We start from the raw sequence: 14,347 nt of genomic DNA, 5'->3' as shown, positions 1-14,347 counted from the left end.
AATGCTTTTGTTGTCATTTTACAAGTATAATGAGATTTAAAGCTTTCACCACGTAGTGCACAAATAACAACAAACAGACATATAAATAATCAATAAATAAATAGTCGGGTGGCCCGGGGGTTAGCGCGTCAGCCTCACAGTTCTGGGGTCTTTGGTTTAAATCCAGGTTGGTCCACCCGTGTGGAGTTTGCATGTTCTCCCCGGGCCTGCATGGGTTTCCTCTGGGTACTCCGGTTTCCTCTCACATTCCAAAAAACATGCATGGTAGGCTGATTGGACACTCTTAATTGCCCCCAGGTTTGGGTGTGAGTGTGCATGGTTTTCCGTCTCCTTGTGCACTGCGATTGTCTGGGCACCAATTCAGGGTCTCCCCTGCCTCTGGCCCGGTACCAGCTGGGATACGCTCCAGCACCCCCTGAGACCCTAATAAGGATAAAGCGGTTCAGAAAATGAATGAATGAAAGAAGTAAAACAACTACTACTTGACTTCACAGGCTCGTTTTTGCTTGGGTTGTAAAAAAATGAGAACAATTTAGCGCCCAACACCCGATTTCTAACTGGAGAAAATTTGGTGAGCATATATATCGTTGAATTCAATTGAAAGTCATTCATTCATTCATCTTCCATACCGCTCATACTCACAAAGTTTGCAGAGGGTGCTGGTGCCTATCCCTGCCAACCATGGGCAGCAGGTAGGGGACACCCTGAATTGGTTGCTAGCCAATCACAAGGCAATTGAAAGCCATCAACTATAAAGTGGAAGCAGATATTTGGGGTTAATTCCAGTGTTTTTTTACAGTGTTTTCGCTAAAATGTGGTACTACTGTGAAGAATTTGATTATTGGTGCCTTTATTGTCACAACCCTTAAAAAACCCTAACAAATTCACTCTGTTACACAGGGAGAAAAGGGCTTCGAAGGACCTCCTGGATTCAGTGGACCGTCGGTAAACAATGCAATTTATATTCACCCATAATACATTTTGCTGTGTATTCATTTAACATGTTTAATATATTTTCTTTTATGTCTTTAGGGTGAAAAGGGAGAAAGAGGGCCTCCTGGATACGTGCGTTTGTGGGATTATTTTGTTACTGTAAAGCTTGAGCAAATTTTGGAGGCTAACTGGTTCAAATTAATGAAACCAACTTCCTGTTGGGGTTTTCTAGGCAAGTGGTGCTCCTGGCCCGCCTGGTCCCCGTGGTGTCCCTGGTATACAAGGAGAAAAAGGTAAAACACAAGAAAGCATTCGTTATTTTATTATCTAAAACACTAATCCTCAAGGGTTGTGGGGATGCTCGAGCCAATCCCAGCCAACAATGGGTGGTAGGCAGGGTACACCCTGAATTGGTTGCCAGGCGATCACAGTGCACATGGAGACTAACAATCGTGCTAACAGTTACGCCTTTGGAAAATTTGGAGTGCTCAATGAGCCTAGCATGCATGTTTTTGGAATGGGGAGGAAAAGAGAGAACCCGGAGAAAACCCACTCAGGCAGGCTGAACATTCAGGACAACAGAAAGGCTGGATCCCACTAGGGAATACGTAAGCCATGGATCCCAGAACTGTGACGGGCTAGCCACTTCACACCGTGCCGCCGTGGAGGAAAATGCTCTTTTCTAAATCAACATTGTGTGTTTCCCTCCTTGACTGATGTTTTCCGCCCATCGTACTCTTTTTAAAGGTTTTCTAGGACCTCAGGGTGAAGCAGGGCCACCAGGTAAGACAAAACATTTTTTTGCTCTATTCTGGAACCATACCCATAAAAACGAAAAACAGTTTAATGCAAACTGTTTCTTTGGCTTAGGACGCTACGTTGAAGGCCCTCGTGGAGAGACTGGCCAGAAAGGTGATGTGGGTCAGAAAGGAGACAGTGGTATTGAAGGAGATTCTCTGGTTGGACCCCCAGGGCAACCGGGTGCAGATGGACCACCTGGACCTCCAGGTTTACCTGGTATGTTTCGAGTTAAGGCAGTGCTACGACTGTAGATGGATTTATGAAATCTTAAGATCTATACATTTCAGTCTACCAATTCATGGTTTTGTCTATGTGGCTTCAGTTGACCTTGATGAATGCACTAATGCAAAAGGCGCACCTGGACCACCTGGACCTCAGGGACTTCAAGGAGAATTGGGACAGAAAGGTCATTACCTTCTTTCTATCTCTGGGTTTCATGTTCTTTTGTATTTACGGTACAGGTATTTTTCTGTGATTCCAAACAGGTGATAAAGGAGACACTTGCACCCTGTGTGAAGGATTCGGACCAGCTGGATTACCTGGCCCACAGGGCATTAAGGGGGAGGAGGGTGAGTAAAGTGGGGTCACACTGTAGAAAGGTCGCTAGGTGATCCAGACTGCATTTACCCACAAGATGTGCAGTATTCTGAAGTATAATTTTTTTCATCAGGACCACCTGGTTCAGTTGGAGCCAAAGGAGACAAGGGTCAGTCTGGACCCTCTGGAATTCCTGGAAGACCTGTGAGTAGCATCAACAAGGATATGAGTAACGAGACTCAGTTTCTCTAAATGCAAATTAAATTTAACTCAACTCAATCTGACTTTAGGGCATCAATGGCAGTCCTGGTTTGATTGGGGCTCCTGGTGCAGTTGGGGAACCAGGAGACATATTCATTGCTCCGGGTTTGAAAGGAGACAAAGGCTATCCGGGTCTGAGTGGTTCACCTGGAAATCCAGGTTTGGATGGAATCCCAGGGAGGGACGGCCTACCCGGTAATCCCGGCCACAAAGGAGAACCTGTAAGTAATGTTAGGTTAGATTAATTTAGATACATTTTGATAACTCAGTAGAACATGCAAGGTGAACAAAAAAACTGTACCCGTTTGATGTGCCCAAGCACCTCACTTAGTGAACAGTTTTTAGTGTTTTTTCTTATTTGACAGCAATGTTTTTCTCCTAGGGCAAAGATGGTATAAAAGGGGATCGCGGATCGATTGGGGACCCTGGTCTTATAGGTGCCCCGGGAGAGAGGGGACCCCCAGGTCTTCCAGGCTTTGGAAGACCTGGTCTTACTGGAGACAAGGGGAGTCAAGGGAGGGCTGGTATTCCAGGATCACCAGGAGTCCCTGGTAAGACATCAACACTAATACTGATGTTGGAATGTTTTCAAGAAGCCAATTTAAATAAATTTAAATGTATACATGGCTTCAAGATTCTGACACTCAGCGATTCATGAATCAATTCTGCTCAATTCACATTCACCAGGTGTGAAAGGTGAACCAGGTCAAGGTGTGAGCACCCCTGGCCCACATGGTGTACCTGGGCCACGAGGAGAACCTGGTAGTGATGGTCCTCAAGGTGAACAACAACAATGATTTCCTAACTCCATTTCTTTTCAACTTATTTAACTTGGGAATTGTCGTAAGAAAGGACCAGTTGTAAAAAATCCAACTATTTGACCAGATTATGTGTTTCACTGAAGGTTTACCAGGTTTACAAGGAGACTCAGGAGCACCAGGTTTTCCAGGGCAGAAGGGTGATCAAGGACCCCCAGGAATAGGGTTTCCAGGCCCAACTGGTGCAAAAGGTAACTTAGATTTGGCACACAGAATGAATAGCAAATAAAACTAGAGGAACACCCTTATATTTGCCATATTTTGATGTTGGCGGCCTCTTTTACCTTTACCTACATGCTCCCAAATGTCATCACTCATTCTCTTCTCACCATATAATATCACATCACCTGCTGTGAAATTTTGAGTTTTATACACTAATCACTCACTAAATTATCACAAAATTTATTTTCCAATCTCTGCAACCTTTGACCTCCTGACCTAAGAGAATAATCCTCCTTCAATTGCAGATTACGACCATAAATTTCATCATAGGCAGTTTCTGGGTATGATGACAATTAGGCTTTTTGTCTATTCAATGATGACAAAGCCTATGTCCGATTATTATTATTATTAAACTGCGAATTTGATAATCATCCCTTTATTCTTTCTTTGTATACTTGAACAAAAACATAGAGACAGACAGAACCAAATACACAACATGAATTCATACATAATTACCCTATAATTAACCTATAATACTCCAAGGCTGATTTAAAAACCAATAAACATGCTAGTCTTTATCTCCCTGATTCTCCCAAGGATAGATGTCTAATTGATTTAAACCAGTAGTATCATTTTTCAATCCCATTGACAGAGTTCCTTTGCCCCTACCAGTCAAAATGGATTGGTAATAAGAGCTAATGAATTACATGAGTGAGACAGACAAATACAAAAAGAGATTGTATTGTCATTTTTTAGGTATCAGTGGAATTCCAGGAGCTCCAGGATTGCCAGGTGAGGCAGGAAGACCTGGATATGATGGTATTTCTGGACAACCTGGTCCACAGGGACAAAAGGTTTGTATTTCCTTGGTCCTCTCTTAGATAAATGACATTTATAAAAATGGTATTTCACAAAACAGAACTTGTTTCTAAATAGTTAATGTAGTATTTTGACATTGCACTTTCAAGATACTACATTTGCTAAAGTTACAATGGGCCGCAGTGGGTGCGGGTTTTCGTTCCAACCTGTAAGAGAAAACCTTTACACCAATCTGGTATTTTAGAAGTTCAGTTAGTGGATTACAGTCAGGTGCTTCTTGTTTCAGCACTAATCTCGTTGGATAAACTGTCTGCGTCCGATCGGCTGGAACAAATCCTGCACCCACAATGGCCCTCGAGGACCAGTTTGCCTACCCCTGGTTTAGAGTAGCCACTCACCACTTTATTTTCTCATGGGACAGGGTGAGCCAGGAATGGGCCTCCCCGGCCAAAAAGGTTTACAGGGTCCTCCTGGCAATATCGGCTTCCCTGGAGAGAAAGGAAACACAGGATTTCCTGGTGTTCCTGGACGAGAAGGTGTGGCAGGACCACTGGGACTTCAGGGAGTAAAAGGTATAAATTGGCAGGTACAGCAGTAAATGTATTGAGTTGAATTACTAAATTCAAATATTTTTATTTGCTTTTAGGTAACATTGGACTCCCCGGACCTGCTGGAGTAGCAGGGTTACCAGGTTCCCCAGGAAAGGGCTTACCAGGAGCCCCAGGACCACGGGGGGAAACTGGAGAGCCCGGTCCATTTGGTGAGTACAAAGTCATGGAGATCAATCTTAGCCAAGTGGGTTTGTGGTCACAAGATAAACAATGTTGTTGGGTTTTTTGTGTGTTGACAATGTTCTGTTTGTAGGTAGAGGAGGCGAAAAAGGAGAGAGGGGCTATCCAGGTCCTCCCGGCATTGACATGCCAGGACTTCAAGGAGAAAAAGGAATAAGTGGTTTTCCTGGAGCCCCGGGTATAACAGGACTTCCAGGTTCTCCAGGCTTGCCAGGAAGGGATGGGCTGATAGGAAACCAGGGTGAGAAAAGAGAACTAGCCCAGATTTGCTTTGGTTTTACGTCTCTGTACAGCCATCAGAGTCTGATTGATGGCAACACACAACCCGAGGGATCTCCTTCAATTCTTTGGCTGCCTCTGATGGCGCTAGACAGTCAATCCATTTTGGATTAGATCGGACGTCTAGCACCATTGACAGCATTCTAAAATGATCAGAATTAACAATATATATATATATATATATATATATATATATATATATATATATATATATATATATATATATATATATATATATATATATATACTGTGTTACAGTTATGTTACGAGTGCGTTGCCGCCCATCAAGTTTCTCTCCTGTACTTTTTCTCTCTTTTGCTCTCTCTCTCTCTTTCTCTTTCTCTCTATTGTAATAATAATTTAAACCAGGCATCCACATTTGTGAACGTCACGCAGCCCAAATGTTAAATGTACTACATAACTCAAAATGTAATGTTCACCTATGTGAATGCCAGGTCTTTATGGTTAATGTGTAATTTTATAACTATCAAAAATAGTCACTTGCCCAAGAAAGAGTGAAACAATTCTGGAAAACATTCTTAATTTTATACTGTGTCTTTGTTGGCCAGGTGTGAAGGGTGAAATGGGCGTCATTGGGACGCCAGGTTTACCAGGATTTCCTGGGCCTCCTGGTTCTCCTGGGAGTCAAGGCTTTAGAGGTGATTATTCAACTATGCCAGTTTCTAACTGAGTTGGCGGTCCCTCTATGATGTGCTTCAATAGAAATAACCTCTGGGATGGTTGAAACCCTAATATTATGCAAAAATAATATTCTTTTTGTTTTTGTGGTCAGTTTGCTATGGTGCCATAAGTGTAACAGTTAGCTATGCTCTCCATATTTATCAACAGCAGAGATCTGGATTTTGAGCTCTGTGATAAAGGACATTCGCAAAAGCATAAAGGAACGGTCCCCTTTAAATGTCTCTTTTTAAGGTGATCCTGGTCTTCCTGGTTCAAGAGGACAACCTGGAGATACTGGACTTAAAGGAGAAAGGGGAGAGATGGGTCTTCAGGGTCCTGCAGGAAACATGAGTAAAGTTGACATGGAACATATGAAAGGCGAAAAGGGAGACCTTGGAGATCCAGGTGTGAAATAATGAAACACCAAAGTCCATTAAAACATACAAACCAAGTGGTATACAGTCCAATTTAATAATACTGTAAATGTCATTTATCTCATTAGGAAACCCTGGATTAACAGGACAGAAAGGCTTCCGCGGGTTACCCGGAGACCCTGGACTACCAGGAAAAAATGGCGAACCTGGTTTTCCAGGACATCCAGGTGGGGATTCGTAAACTAATTGTCTTAATTGTGACAAAGCTTAACGAGAGGGGCCTTTTGAGACTTTCTGAGGAGCCAAATTCAAAGCACCATATTTTGATTGAGTGGAAACTCCCTTAAAGTTCCTGTAAAGTCAAATTAAAACAAATAAATTATTGGATTTGGCAAAAGTAAAGACCGTTGTTAACAAACTTGAAAAATTTGAAAAAATAAAAAAAAGTGCATGAAAGAAAGCTTTAAAATTGGTTTTCCTGTCAGCGTTAGGATTCTGTAGGTGTGTCTGAGCCATCTGTCAATCACAGAGATTCAGCACTCCATTGTTTTCAGCACTTGTCTTCAAACATATTTCTTTTAATAGGAAGCAAATCATCAAAATATGTTTACAGTCTCTTTAAATGTTAAATCTGATCACTGTTTCTCAGGTCAGAAAGGAGACAGTGGCAATCCTGGAGAACCAGGAAATATTGGCGTCCCTGGACAGAAGGGAAGTACGGGTGGGATGGGAATACCAGGTAAGTAAAGTCAAATGTAAATTTAATTTGTGTAAACATGATAAATTAATTACTAATTATTGCTTGCAGGTCCAATTGGTCCAAATGGTCTGAAAGGAGATATCGGTACACCTGGCCATCCTGGTTTCAAAGGAACTGATGGCGACAAAGGAGAACGTGGATCACCTGGTGAGCCAGGTATTGGTCTCCCAGGATTTCCAGGAGAAAGGGTAATTCTCTAGTTTTATTTTGGACTTGAAATGTTTTTCATGTTTTCCCATATGTCTTGATCTTGATGTGTCAATTCTGACTTGAAATTGAACGGCATCCCAAATATCTCTTTATTTTCTTATAGGGACAACTTGGCCAACCGGGATTCCCAGGACAACGAGGAGAGAAGGGTCTGAAGGGTCACATGGGAATGCCTGGCATGCCAGGAAATCAAGGGGTGAAAGGCGACAAAGGAACATTTGGCATTGCAGGTCAGATTTTTCAATTTGTATTCTCGCTTCCATTCACAAACAAAGTAATTTAATGACCCACCATATGTGAACATGCAACCTATGTAGGCCAGCCAGGAATACCTGGTGAGAAGGGTGTCCCAGGGCTGCCAGGGTCTGCAGGAGAGCCTGGTCTTGATGGGCGGCCAGGTGAGAAACAGCTTTTTTTCGGAGCCAGAAAACACGATAATTCTCCTTATTTAGTACACTGTAATTAATACTGTTTGAACTTATTCTCCACTAGGTGAAGGTGGTTTGCAAGGGACTCCTGGTCCAGCTGGGGAGAAAGGCGAAGCTGGTATTGATGGAATTCCTGGATCCTCAGGAGAGAGAGGAAACCCTGGTTAGTATCACACAATAATTTTCAACATGTATGCATCTTTTTTGCATGCTTTCAGCAGAAAACTACGGAACAGGATTGACAACATTTGTAAACTTTGTTCTGCAGGTTTACCTGGTCTTAGTATTCCAGGACCCCAGGGAGAATTTGGAAGCAAAGGTGAGTAATGCTTTGATTACTAATTTAACGTTTCACTAATTTTGAGTGGTGAAAAAGAGAAAATATCTGATTTTATTATCCAGGTGACAGAGGTAGCCCTGGCTTCCCGGGCACCCCAGGCTATCCCGGCGTGCCTGGCATCAAAGGTGACAAGGGACTTCCGGGCAATCAGGGGCAGTATGGTCAGCAAGGGGAACCCGGTCTGCCAGGAATCTCTTTAGAGGGTCCTAAAGGAAATCAGGGAGAACAGGGACAGCCCGGTGAACAAGGTAGGCAGCTTTTATTTTTTATTTTTTTAAATTAATAAGAAGACCAAAAATAAATGCAGTTTGTATCTCGTATCATTTGCAGGAATTATTGGTACTCCTGGGCCATCAGGTGTGCCGGGTCATGATGGCCAGAAGGGAGACAAAGGAGACCATGGTCTCCCAGGATTCCAAGGAGAGTCAGGGCAAAAGGGTGACTCTGGAGCATCTGGATTTCCGGTACCTAAAAAAAGCCATTGATAAATGTGCTTTTAGGGTCTATCTCACTGGAAAGATACTACCTGTTGTAGTGTTGGTCACGTGCCCTCTAAATTCATCCATCTATCCATCCATTTTCTCCTTTTTACCTGGTGTCTGGTCATAGGAAAAGCTTCAGCTACTGTGCAGTAGTCACACACTACCTGCTCAACACATAATGAAGGAAGTCGACTGATAAAATAAATACTCATTGGTGATTTGTTTTCATAGTGGGTTTCCCATTACACTATAATAACATTGTGCACGCACTTGTATCTGTCCTATTCTTCTCTCTTTCAGTTACTAGATATCCCTTTCCCACATGGTGTCTTCCTAGTTGAAAGCAACGCTACTTGTATTAGGTAGCATATATATTTATTTAGTATTTTTCCCTTTCTTTCTGTTCACCAAAACCATTTTCTGTCCAACTGCTTTCTCTTAAAAAAACAGCACACTACAACAACCTACAGTAGGTGTACACTAAACTGCCATATAGTACATCAAAACTGCTCAGTCCATAAAAAACACAAAGATTCCCAGCTGAACTGGATAGTCAAAAAAGACACCAGGCTAAAACTTGGGTGGCCATCATGTCATCTGCTTTGCCTTAACACCAGTGAGATAGGCCCTTTTTAGGATGTAAGACATTCACTGCTAGTTTCTTGAATTACAGCAATTCTTGAATATGCTCATATTTGTACAGGGGCCAGCTGGTCTTCCTGGCGTTCATGGTCCCAAAGGAGAGAGGGGAGTTCAAGGAGTACCCGGCTTCCCGGGTGATTATAAATAGATCTTATAGGTCTTACAGACAATGTGCTGATGGCATCTTCTGTTTTGCTACGGTTGATTACCAGGATCAAAGGGTTCTGCAGGTGACTTTGGATTCAAGGGAGAACTTGGAGACCAAGGATTCCAAGGAGAAAAAGGTAAGAAAAATTACCATGAGGTAGTAGCAGTGAGAAATGGCGCCACTCATAGCAGCGGGTGTTTAAACAATTATTGGGCTGCTGGATCAGAATACATGACTAAATACAATACTCCTGTGTATTCAAGGCAATAGTGGACCCCCTGGTCCTCCTGGTCCACACACATCCATCAAAGGAGACATTGGTCTCCCAGGTATCACAGGCTATCCAGGGCCTCAGGGGCCGTCCGGGCTCCCAGGATATAAAGGACAGCAAGGTAACAAGGGATAAATTGATTGTTCAATGTAATTGTTACCTGTAACCATGTCTTGAAGCAGTTTGGACAATAGCAAATTGAGCCTTTATGGTCTTATAGGTTTTACCTACTTGTTTCAATAACTGTTTTTCCATTTTGTATTATTTTTCAGGTCTGACAGGTATTCCTGGGCCAAAAGGCGAAGATGGCCTCCCTGGATATCATGGCCAGTCAGGATCCAAAGGCGAATCTGGTCTGCCCGGGCCTCAAGGTCAGAATTCCACATTCTATGTAATTTGTAGCCAGTTGAAAGAAGCAAACCTTTAAACGTGATATCATATCAACAGGACCCAGAGGGTATCCTGGCCCGCAAGGACCTGATGGTGTTCCAGGCCAAGTAGGACCACCGGGCCCCTCCTCTATGGATCACGGTTTCCTGGTTACTCGGCATAGTCAGACAGTGGAAGTTCCCCTTTGTCCGGAAGGCACCTCGCCTATATACGATGGCTACTCACTGCTATATGTACAAGGCAACGAACGTTCTCATGGGCAGGATCTTGGTGAGAACCTTACACTTGCAGAAAAAATAATGCAGGGCAAAGTTTTGTAATAAACATCAGATCCGTTGGGTTCTCAGGTACGGCAGGGAGCTGTCTAAGGAAGTTCAGCCCTATGCCCTTCTTGTTCTGCAACATCAACAATGTCTGCAACTTTGCCTCCCGTAACGACTACTCGTACTGGCTCACCTCGCCAGAGCCCATGCCCATGAGTATGGCACCAATCACAGGCCAAAGCATCAAACCCTTCATCAGCAGGTAGGTTATATATTTATCAAGCTCCTTGGCATTTTCTCATGCTTGTGCTTACAGGTGCGCGGTATGTGAAGCTCCAGCCATGGTGATTGCGGTTCACAGTCAGACAATCATGATTCCTAACTGTCCTTACGGTTGGGACTCTCTGTGGATTGGATACTCCTTCGTCATGGTGAGACTTTGTCTGTCATTAGTTGGTTGTAGGCTCTACGATTACCAACCAGTCTAGAGTGGTAGGGTCTCAGCAGTGGCCCTAATGACTGCATATTTATTTTTGTGTAGCATACCAGTGCAGGTGCTGAGGGCTCAGGCCAGGCTCTGGCCTCTCCCGGTTCCTGCTTGGAGGAGTTCAGAAGTGCTCCATTCATCGAATGCCACGGTCGAGGAACTTGCAACTATTACGCCAACTCCTACAGTTTCTGGCTTGCGACGATTGAAGACAGTGAGATGTTTACGTAAGTCGAATGGACTTCACACAGTCATATCATAATGTTGGCAATAATGTGTGCTGCAACATATCCCAGCCAAATATGGATAGCAGGTATAATATATAATAATAATAATTGAAAAGATGATGATGTTGTTCAAGCAACTCTAACAATAGCATGACAACATTGTGCTTTCATAAAAAAATGCTGAATTAATCCAGATGGCTGTATCGTCACACCCCTAGTTATTATATTGATTGATTTATCATGAACCTCTTTATCCTCACTAGAGTCACAGGGGGTGCTGGAGCTTATCCCAGCTGACTTGCTAGAGCTAGAGGCCTGAATCAGTGGTCAGCCGATCACAGGACACGAGGAGACGGACAACCATCCGTGCTCAGACTCATACCTAGGGGCAATTTAGAGTGTCCAATCAGCCTACCATGCATGTTTTTTGGAATGTGGGAGGAAACCGGAGTTCCCGGAGAACACCCACGCAAGCCTAGGGAGAACATGCAAACTCCACACAGATGGACCGACCTGGATTTGAACCCAGGACCCCAGAGCTGTGAGGCTAACTCGCTAACCACTCGACCAACCAGGCCTAGTTTTCGTATATTACAGCAAATATGTATCATATACTATTTGAGAATGACATTACAATATGTTTAATCAAATGTTGAGTTAGCACGATTTCTAATATCTTGCCCCTCCCCCATCTTTATTTCTAGGAAACCCGTCCCAACGACGTTAAAAGCAGGAAATCTGCGAACACACATAAGTCGCTGTCAGGTGTGCATGAAGAGGACATAAGGCCCACCCACGTCCGTCCCCACGATTCACTTGGCTTTCGAACTTCCTGACGTCCGTGGATGGTGCTATGCGCGAGAGCCAAGTTTGAACTTGCAAACCAGAAGAAAATTCAAAAACCAAGTGCCTCTCGCTCCATGCGGATCCCTTCTAATACCAAAAAAATGGCGCCCTGTTTACCGCTGCACTGAGTAGATGTCCCCCGGAATGGTAAACTCGTGTTCATTTTCGATGTAAGCCAGGTGCTATGCAATCTTACTTATCTGTCTTATTCCATTTGCTCGCTGAATGATTAAGCTACATGTTTATAGCATTAAGTCACACTCTGTTTTCAATTTGTTTACTACACACACTGATAGTAAGAACGGGACTTGCCACTGACTCACAAACTTTTGCTAACGCACCAAACGCAGACTTATAACATTTACTTTCTTGTAAATATAATGCATTCCTAGTTCCACGTACTCTCCTCAGGTTATTGAGTCGACTTTCTGTGTTATTAAATCCCATTTTTATTTATAAAATGTATGAGACTATGTTGGACGCTTCAATAGTAGAAATGGCAATGGAATGTGTTTGTTTGGTAGATGAGGTTTTTGTTGTAACAATGCTTTGCATCAATAAATACTACACCAGTGGAAAGTTCAAGTTTTTGAGTTGCATTGTTTCAACAAAAGAAAATCTACCAAAATAAATTAGTTGTTTCTTTTGTCGCTGCTGTTGATGGTTATACAAACCCTAATTTGCACAGGATTCGTGTTAGATTTGGACTTTTAGTAAGTTTAGTTTGTAAACTACTTAGTTGTAAATTTTTTGACTGACGAGGTCAGCCTTTTAGTCTCTTTTTTGGATTGACTTTGCAGCCCAAGGAGCTAACCCTATTTTAATTTTCCACCAAGAAGTCAAGCCTGTTAAAATCTTCACCCCAACCCTGGGCAATACTAAACCTGTGCAAATTGGGGTAAATTGTAATTGAAATTTGTCCAACTTAACAGATTTTTTTTAACTCTCATTCCTATTCAGAGTCCAATCATTGGTTCTTCTTCTAAAAACGCACGTGTATATATAAAGCTTAAAAGTATACTTCCACTTTTATTATGAACTTGTTAGTCCGCTCTTGAAATTTAATGTGAACTATACTTTGTTTTTGTTGATTGGCTACAAAATGCATCCATGACACCTTTTAGCTAAACATAGCAATATGTAGGGTAATATTAAAAAAAGAGAATTGTTATTATGGTCTGGGCAATTGATTGTTCTATTCTTAAATTATGAAATACTCATTAAAGGATTCCATGTCATTAAAAGAAATTGACCTAAATCCATTTAGTCTATGAGCAAAGGTAATGAGATAAACTTTGATTGGTTTGAATTTGCCACATAAAATATAATTACCAAGATTCTTTAAGCAGAAAATCATGGTATGCTAAGATATGTGTATGGGTTTTAAAATGAAAAAAAAAGTATATATCTATTTTCAAAAAAAGATATGGAAGGGTGTTGTGGTCATAAAACAGAGATTACAGTCTATATAAGGAAAAAAAAAGATATGAAACCAAGTAGAAACACACTAGAACTTGATTTTTAAGCAGTATTAAATGGCCTGTGTCAAAAATATTTTTTCAAAAATACATACCTGTCAATCTCTGCCGATAACTGCCCTTATAAAAGATTATGATTCCCCTTACAAACCCCAAAAAAACTTACAAACACCGTACGCGTACGGTGTTTGTAAGTTTTTTTGGGGTTTGTAAGGGAATCATAATCATTTATAAGGGCAGTTATCGGCAGAGGTTGACAGGTATGAAAATATGTAGTATTTTCCAAGTTTGTGTAACTCATGCAATAAAGTCTTTTTGTCGAACGTTGTTTTGCGATACCACTTCTGGGCACAAGAGGGAAGCAGCATAATTCCCAGTGTGGTTTTGTGACCTTCCACATTTTGAGCAAGTTGAGTTCTCATCTCATTTTCATTTTGGTTTTTTTTTCCGGACAGAAGAAGGGGCTCATAAAAAAAAGTGATGCATCTTAATTGAACAGCATGATAAGAAAAGGGAGCAGCCACCAGCTCAGCACTTCTACCAGGACACGGGCCAACAAACCCGTTGTTCAAAACACAAACAGATCGATGACCCCGCCCCCACTCTCTCTTCCGCGCTATCATCTTTCATCTATTACCGGAACGCTATCCCCTGTTTCCGCTCTTGTCGCAAACATAGGCCTTGACCCGGCTTGTTTATCATCGTAAACATGTCCGGCAAATCTTTGACCTCGCGTTGGGCCCGGTGACACTCGGGTGACGGTGGTCCAGAGGTGTTTCAAGAAAAACAAGGAGAAGGGTGTTGGTCGTCTTCCCAAGCAGTCCAAAAGCAGCTTGCTTTTTGCGTTGAGGCTGTTAAAAATGAACAGAGAATTGATCTGTCAGAGAGAACAGTGAGATGTACGGGTATTATTTCATTT

The 14,347-nt window shown here is 42.3% G+C and overlaps 1 protein-coding gene across 1 annotated transcript in view; it reads left to right on the top strand.

Moving 5' to 3' along the window:
- The window catches only part of col4a1 (collagen, type IV, alpha 1), a 39,811-nt gene extending 26,690 nt beyond the window's left edge, over positions 1–13,121 (top strand). The window contains exons 17-52 of the mRNA XM_077616531.1: positions 901–945; positions 1,033–1,065; positions 1,166–1,226; positions 1,681–1,716; positions 1,804–1,950; positions 2,057–2,140; positions 2,220–2,303; positions 2,405–2,475; positions 2,562–2,753; positions 2,915–3,083; positions 3,220–3,312; positions 3,437–3,541; positions 4,269–4,366; positions 4,753–4,903; positions 4,978–5,091; positions 5,196–5,363; positions 5,971–6,060; positions 6,335–6,487; positions 6,585–6,683; positions 7,106–7,195; positions 7,265–7,404; positions 7,530–7,656; positions 7,744–7,824; positions 7,919–8,017; positions 8,123–8,173; positions 8,257–8,442; positions 8,525–8,658; positions 9,380–9,452; positions 9,531–9,602; positions 9,730–9,858; positions 10,010–10,108; positions 10,185–10,397; positions 10,475–10,652; positions 10,707–10,821; positions 10,932–11,104; positions 11,809–13,121. Coding sequence (XP_077472657.1) covers positions 901–945; positions 1,033–1,065; positions 1,166–1,226; positions 1,681–1,716; positions 1,804–1,950; positions 2,057–2,140; positions 2,220–2,303; positions 2,405–2,475; positions 2,562–2,753; positions 2,915–3,083; positions 3,220–3,312; positions 3,437–3,541; positions 4,269–4,366; positions 4,753–4,903; positions 4,978–5,091; positions 5,196–5,363; positions 5,971–6,060; positions 6,335–6,487; positions 6,585–6,683; positions 7,106–7,195; positions 7,265–7,404; positions 7,530–7,656; positions 7,744–7,824; positions 7,919–8,017; positions 8,123–8,173; positions 8,257–8,442; positions 8,525–8,658; positions 9,380–9,452; positions 9,531–9,602; positions 9,730–9,858; positions 10,010–10,108; positions 10,185–10,397; positions 10,475–10,652; positions 10,707–10,821; positions 10,932–11,104; positions 11,809–11,890 — 4,035 coding nt within the window. The 3' untranslated portion in view covers positions 11,891–13,121. The remainder of the gene's footprint in view (positions 1–900; positions 946–1,032; positions 1,066–1,165; positions 1,227–1,680; positions 1,717–1,803; positions 1,951–2,056; positions 2,141–2,219; positions 2,304–2,404; positions 2,476–2,561; positions 2,754–2,914; positions 3,084–3,219; positions 3,313–3,436; positions 3,542–4,268; positions 4,367–4,752; positions 4,904–4,977; positions 5,092–5,195; positions 5,364–5,970; positions 6,061–6,334; positions 6,488–6,584; positions 6,684–7,105; positions 7,196–7,264; positions 7,405–7,529; positions 7,657–7,743; positions 7,825–7,918; positions 8,018–8,122; positions 8,174–8,256; positions 8,443–8,524; positions 8,659–9,379; positions 9,453–9,530; positions 9,603–9,729; positions 9,859–10,009; positions 10,109–10,184; positions 10,398–10,474; positions 10,653–10,706; positions 10,822–10,931; positions 11,105–11,808) is intronic.
- The last annotated feature ends 1,226 nt before the right edge of the window (positions 13,122–14,347 follow it).

This window comes from Stigmatopora argus, chromosome 13, assembly GCF_051989625.1.
Source record: "Stigmatopora argus isolate UIUO_Sarg chromosome 13, RoL_Sarg_1.0, whole genome shotgun sequence".
Taxonomy (NCBI): Eukaryota; Metazoa; Chordata; class Actinopteri; order Syngnathiformes; family Syngnathidae; genus Stigmatopora; species Stigmatopora argus.
This window is presented reverse-complemented; position numbering and strand designations above follow the sequence as displayed.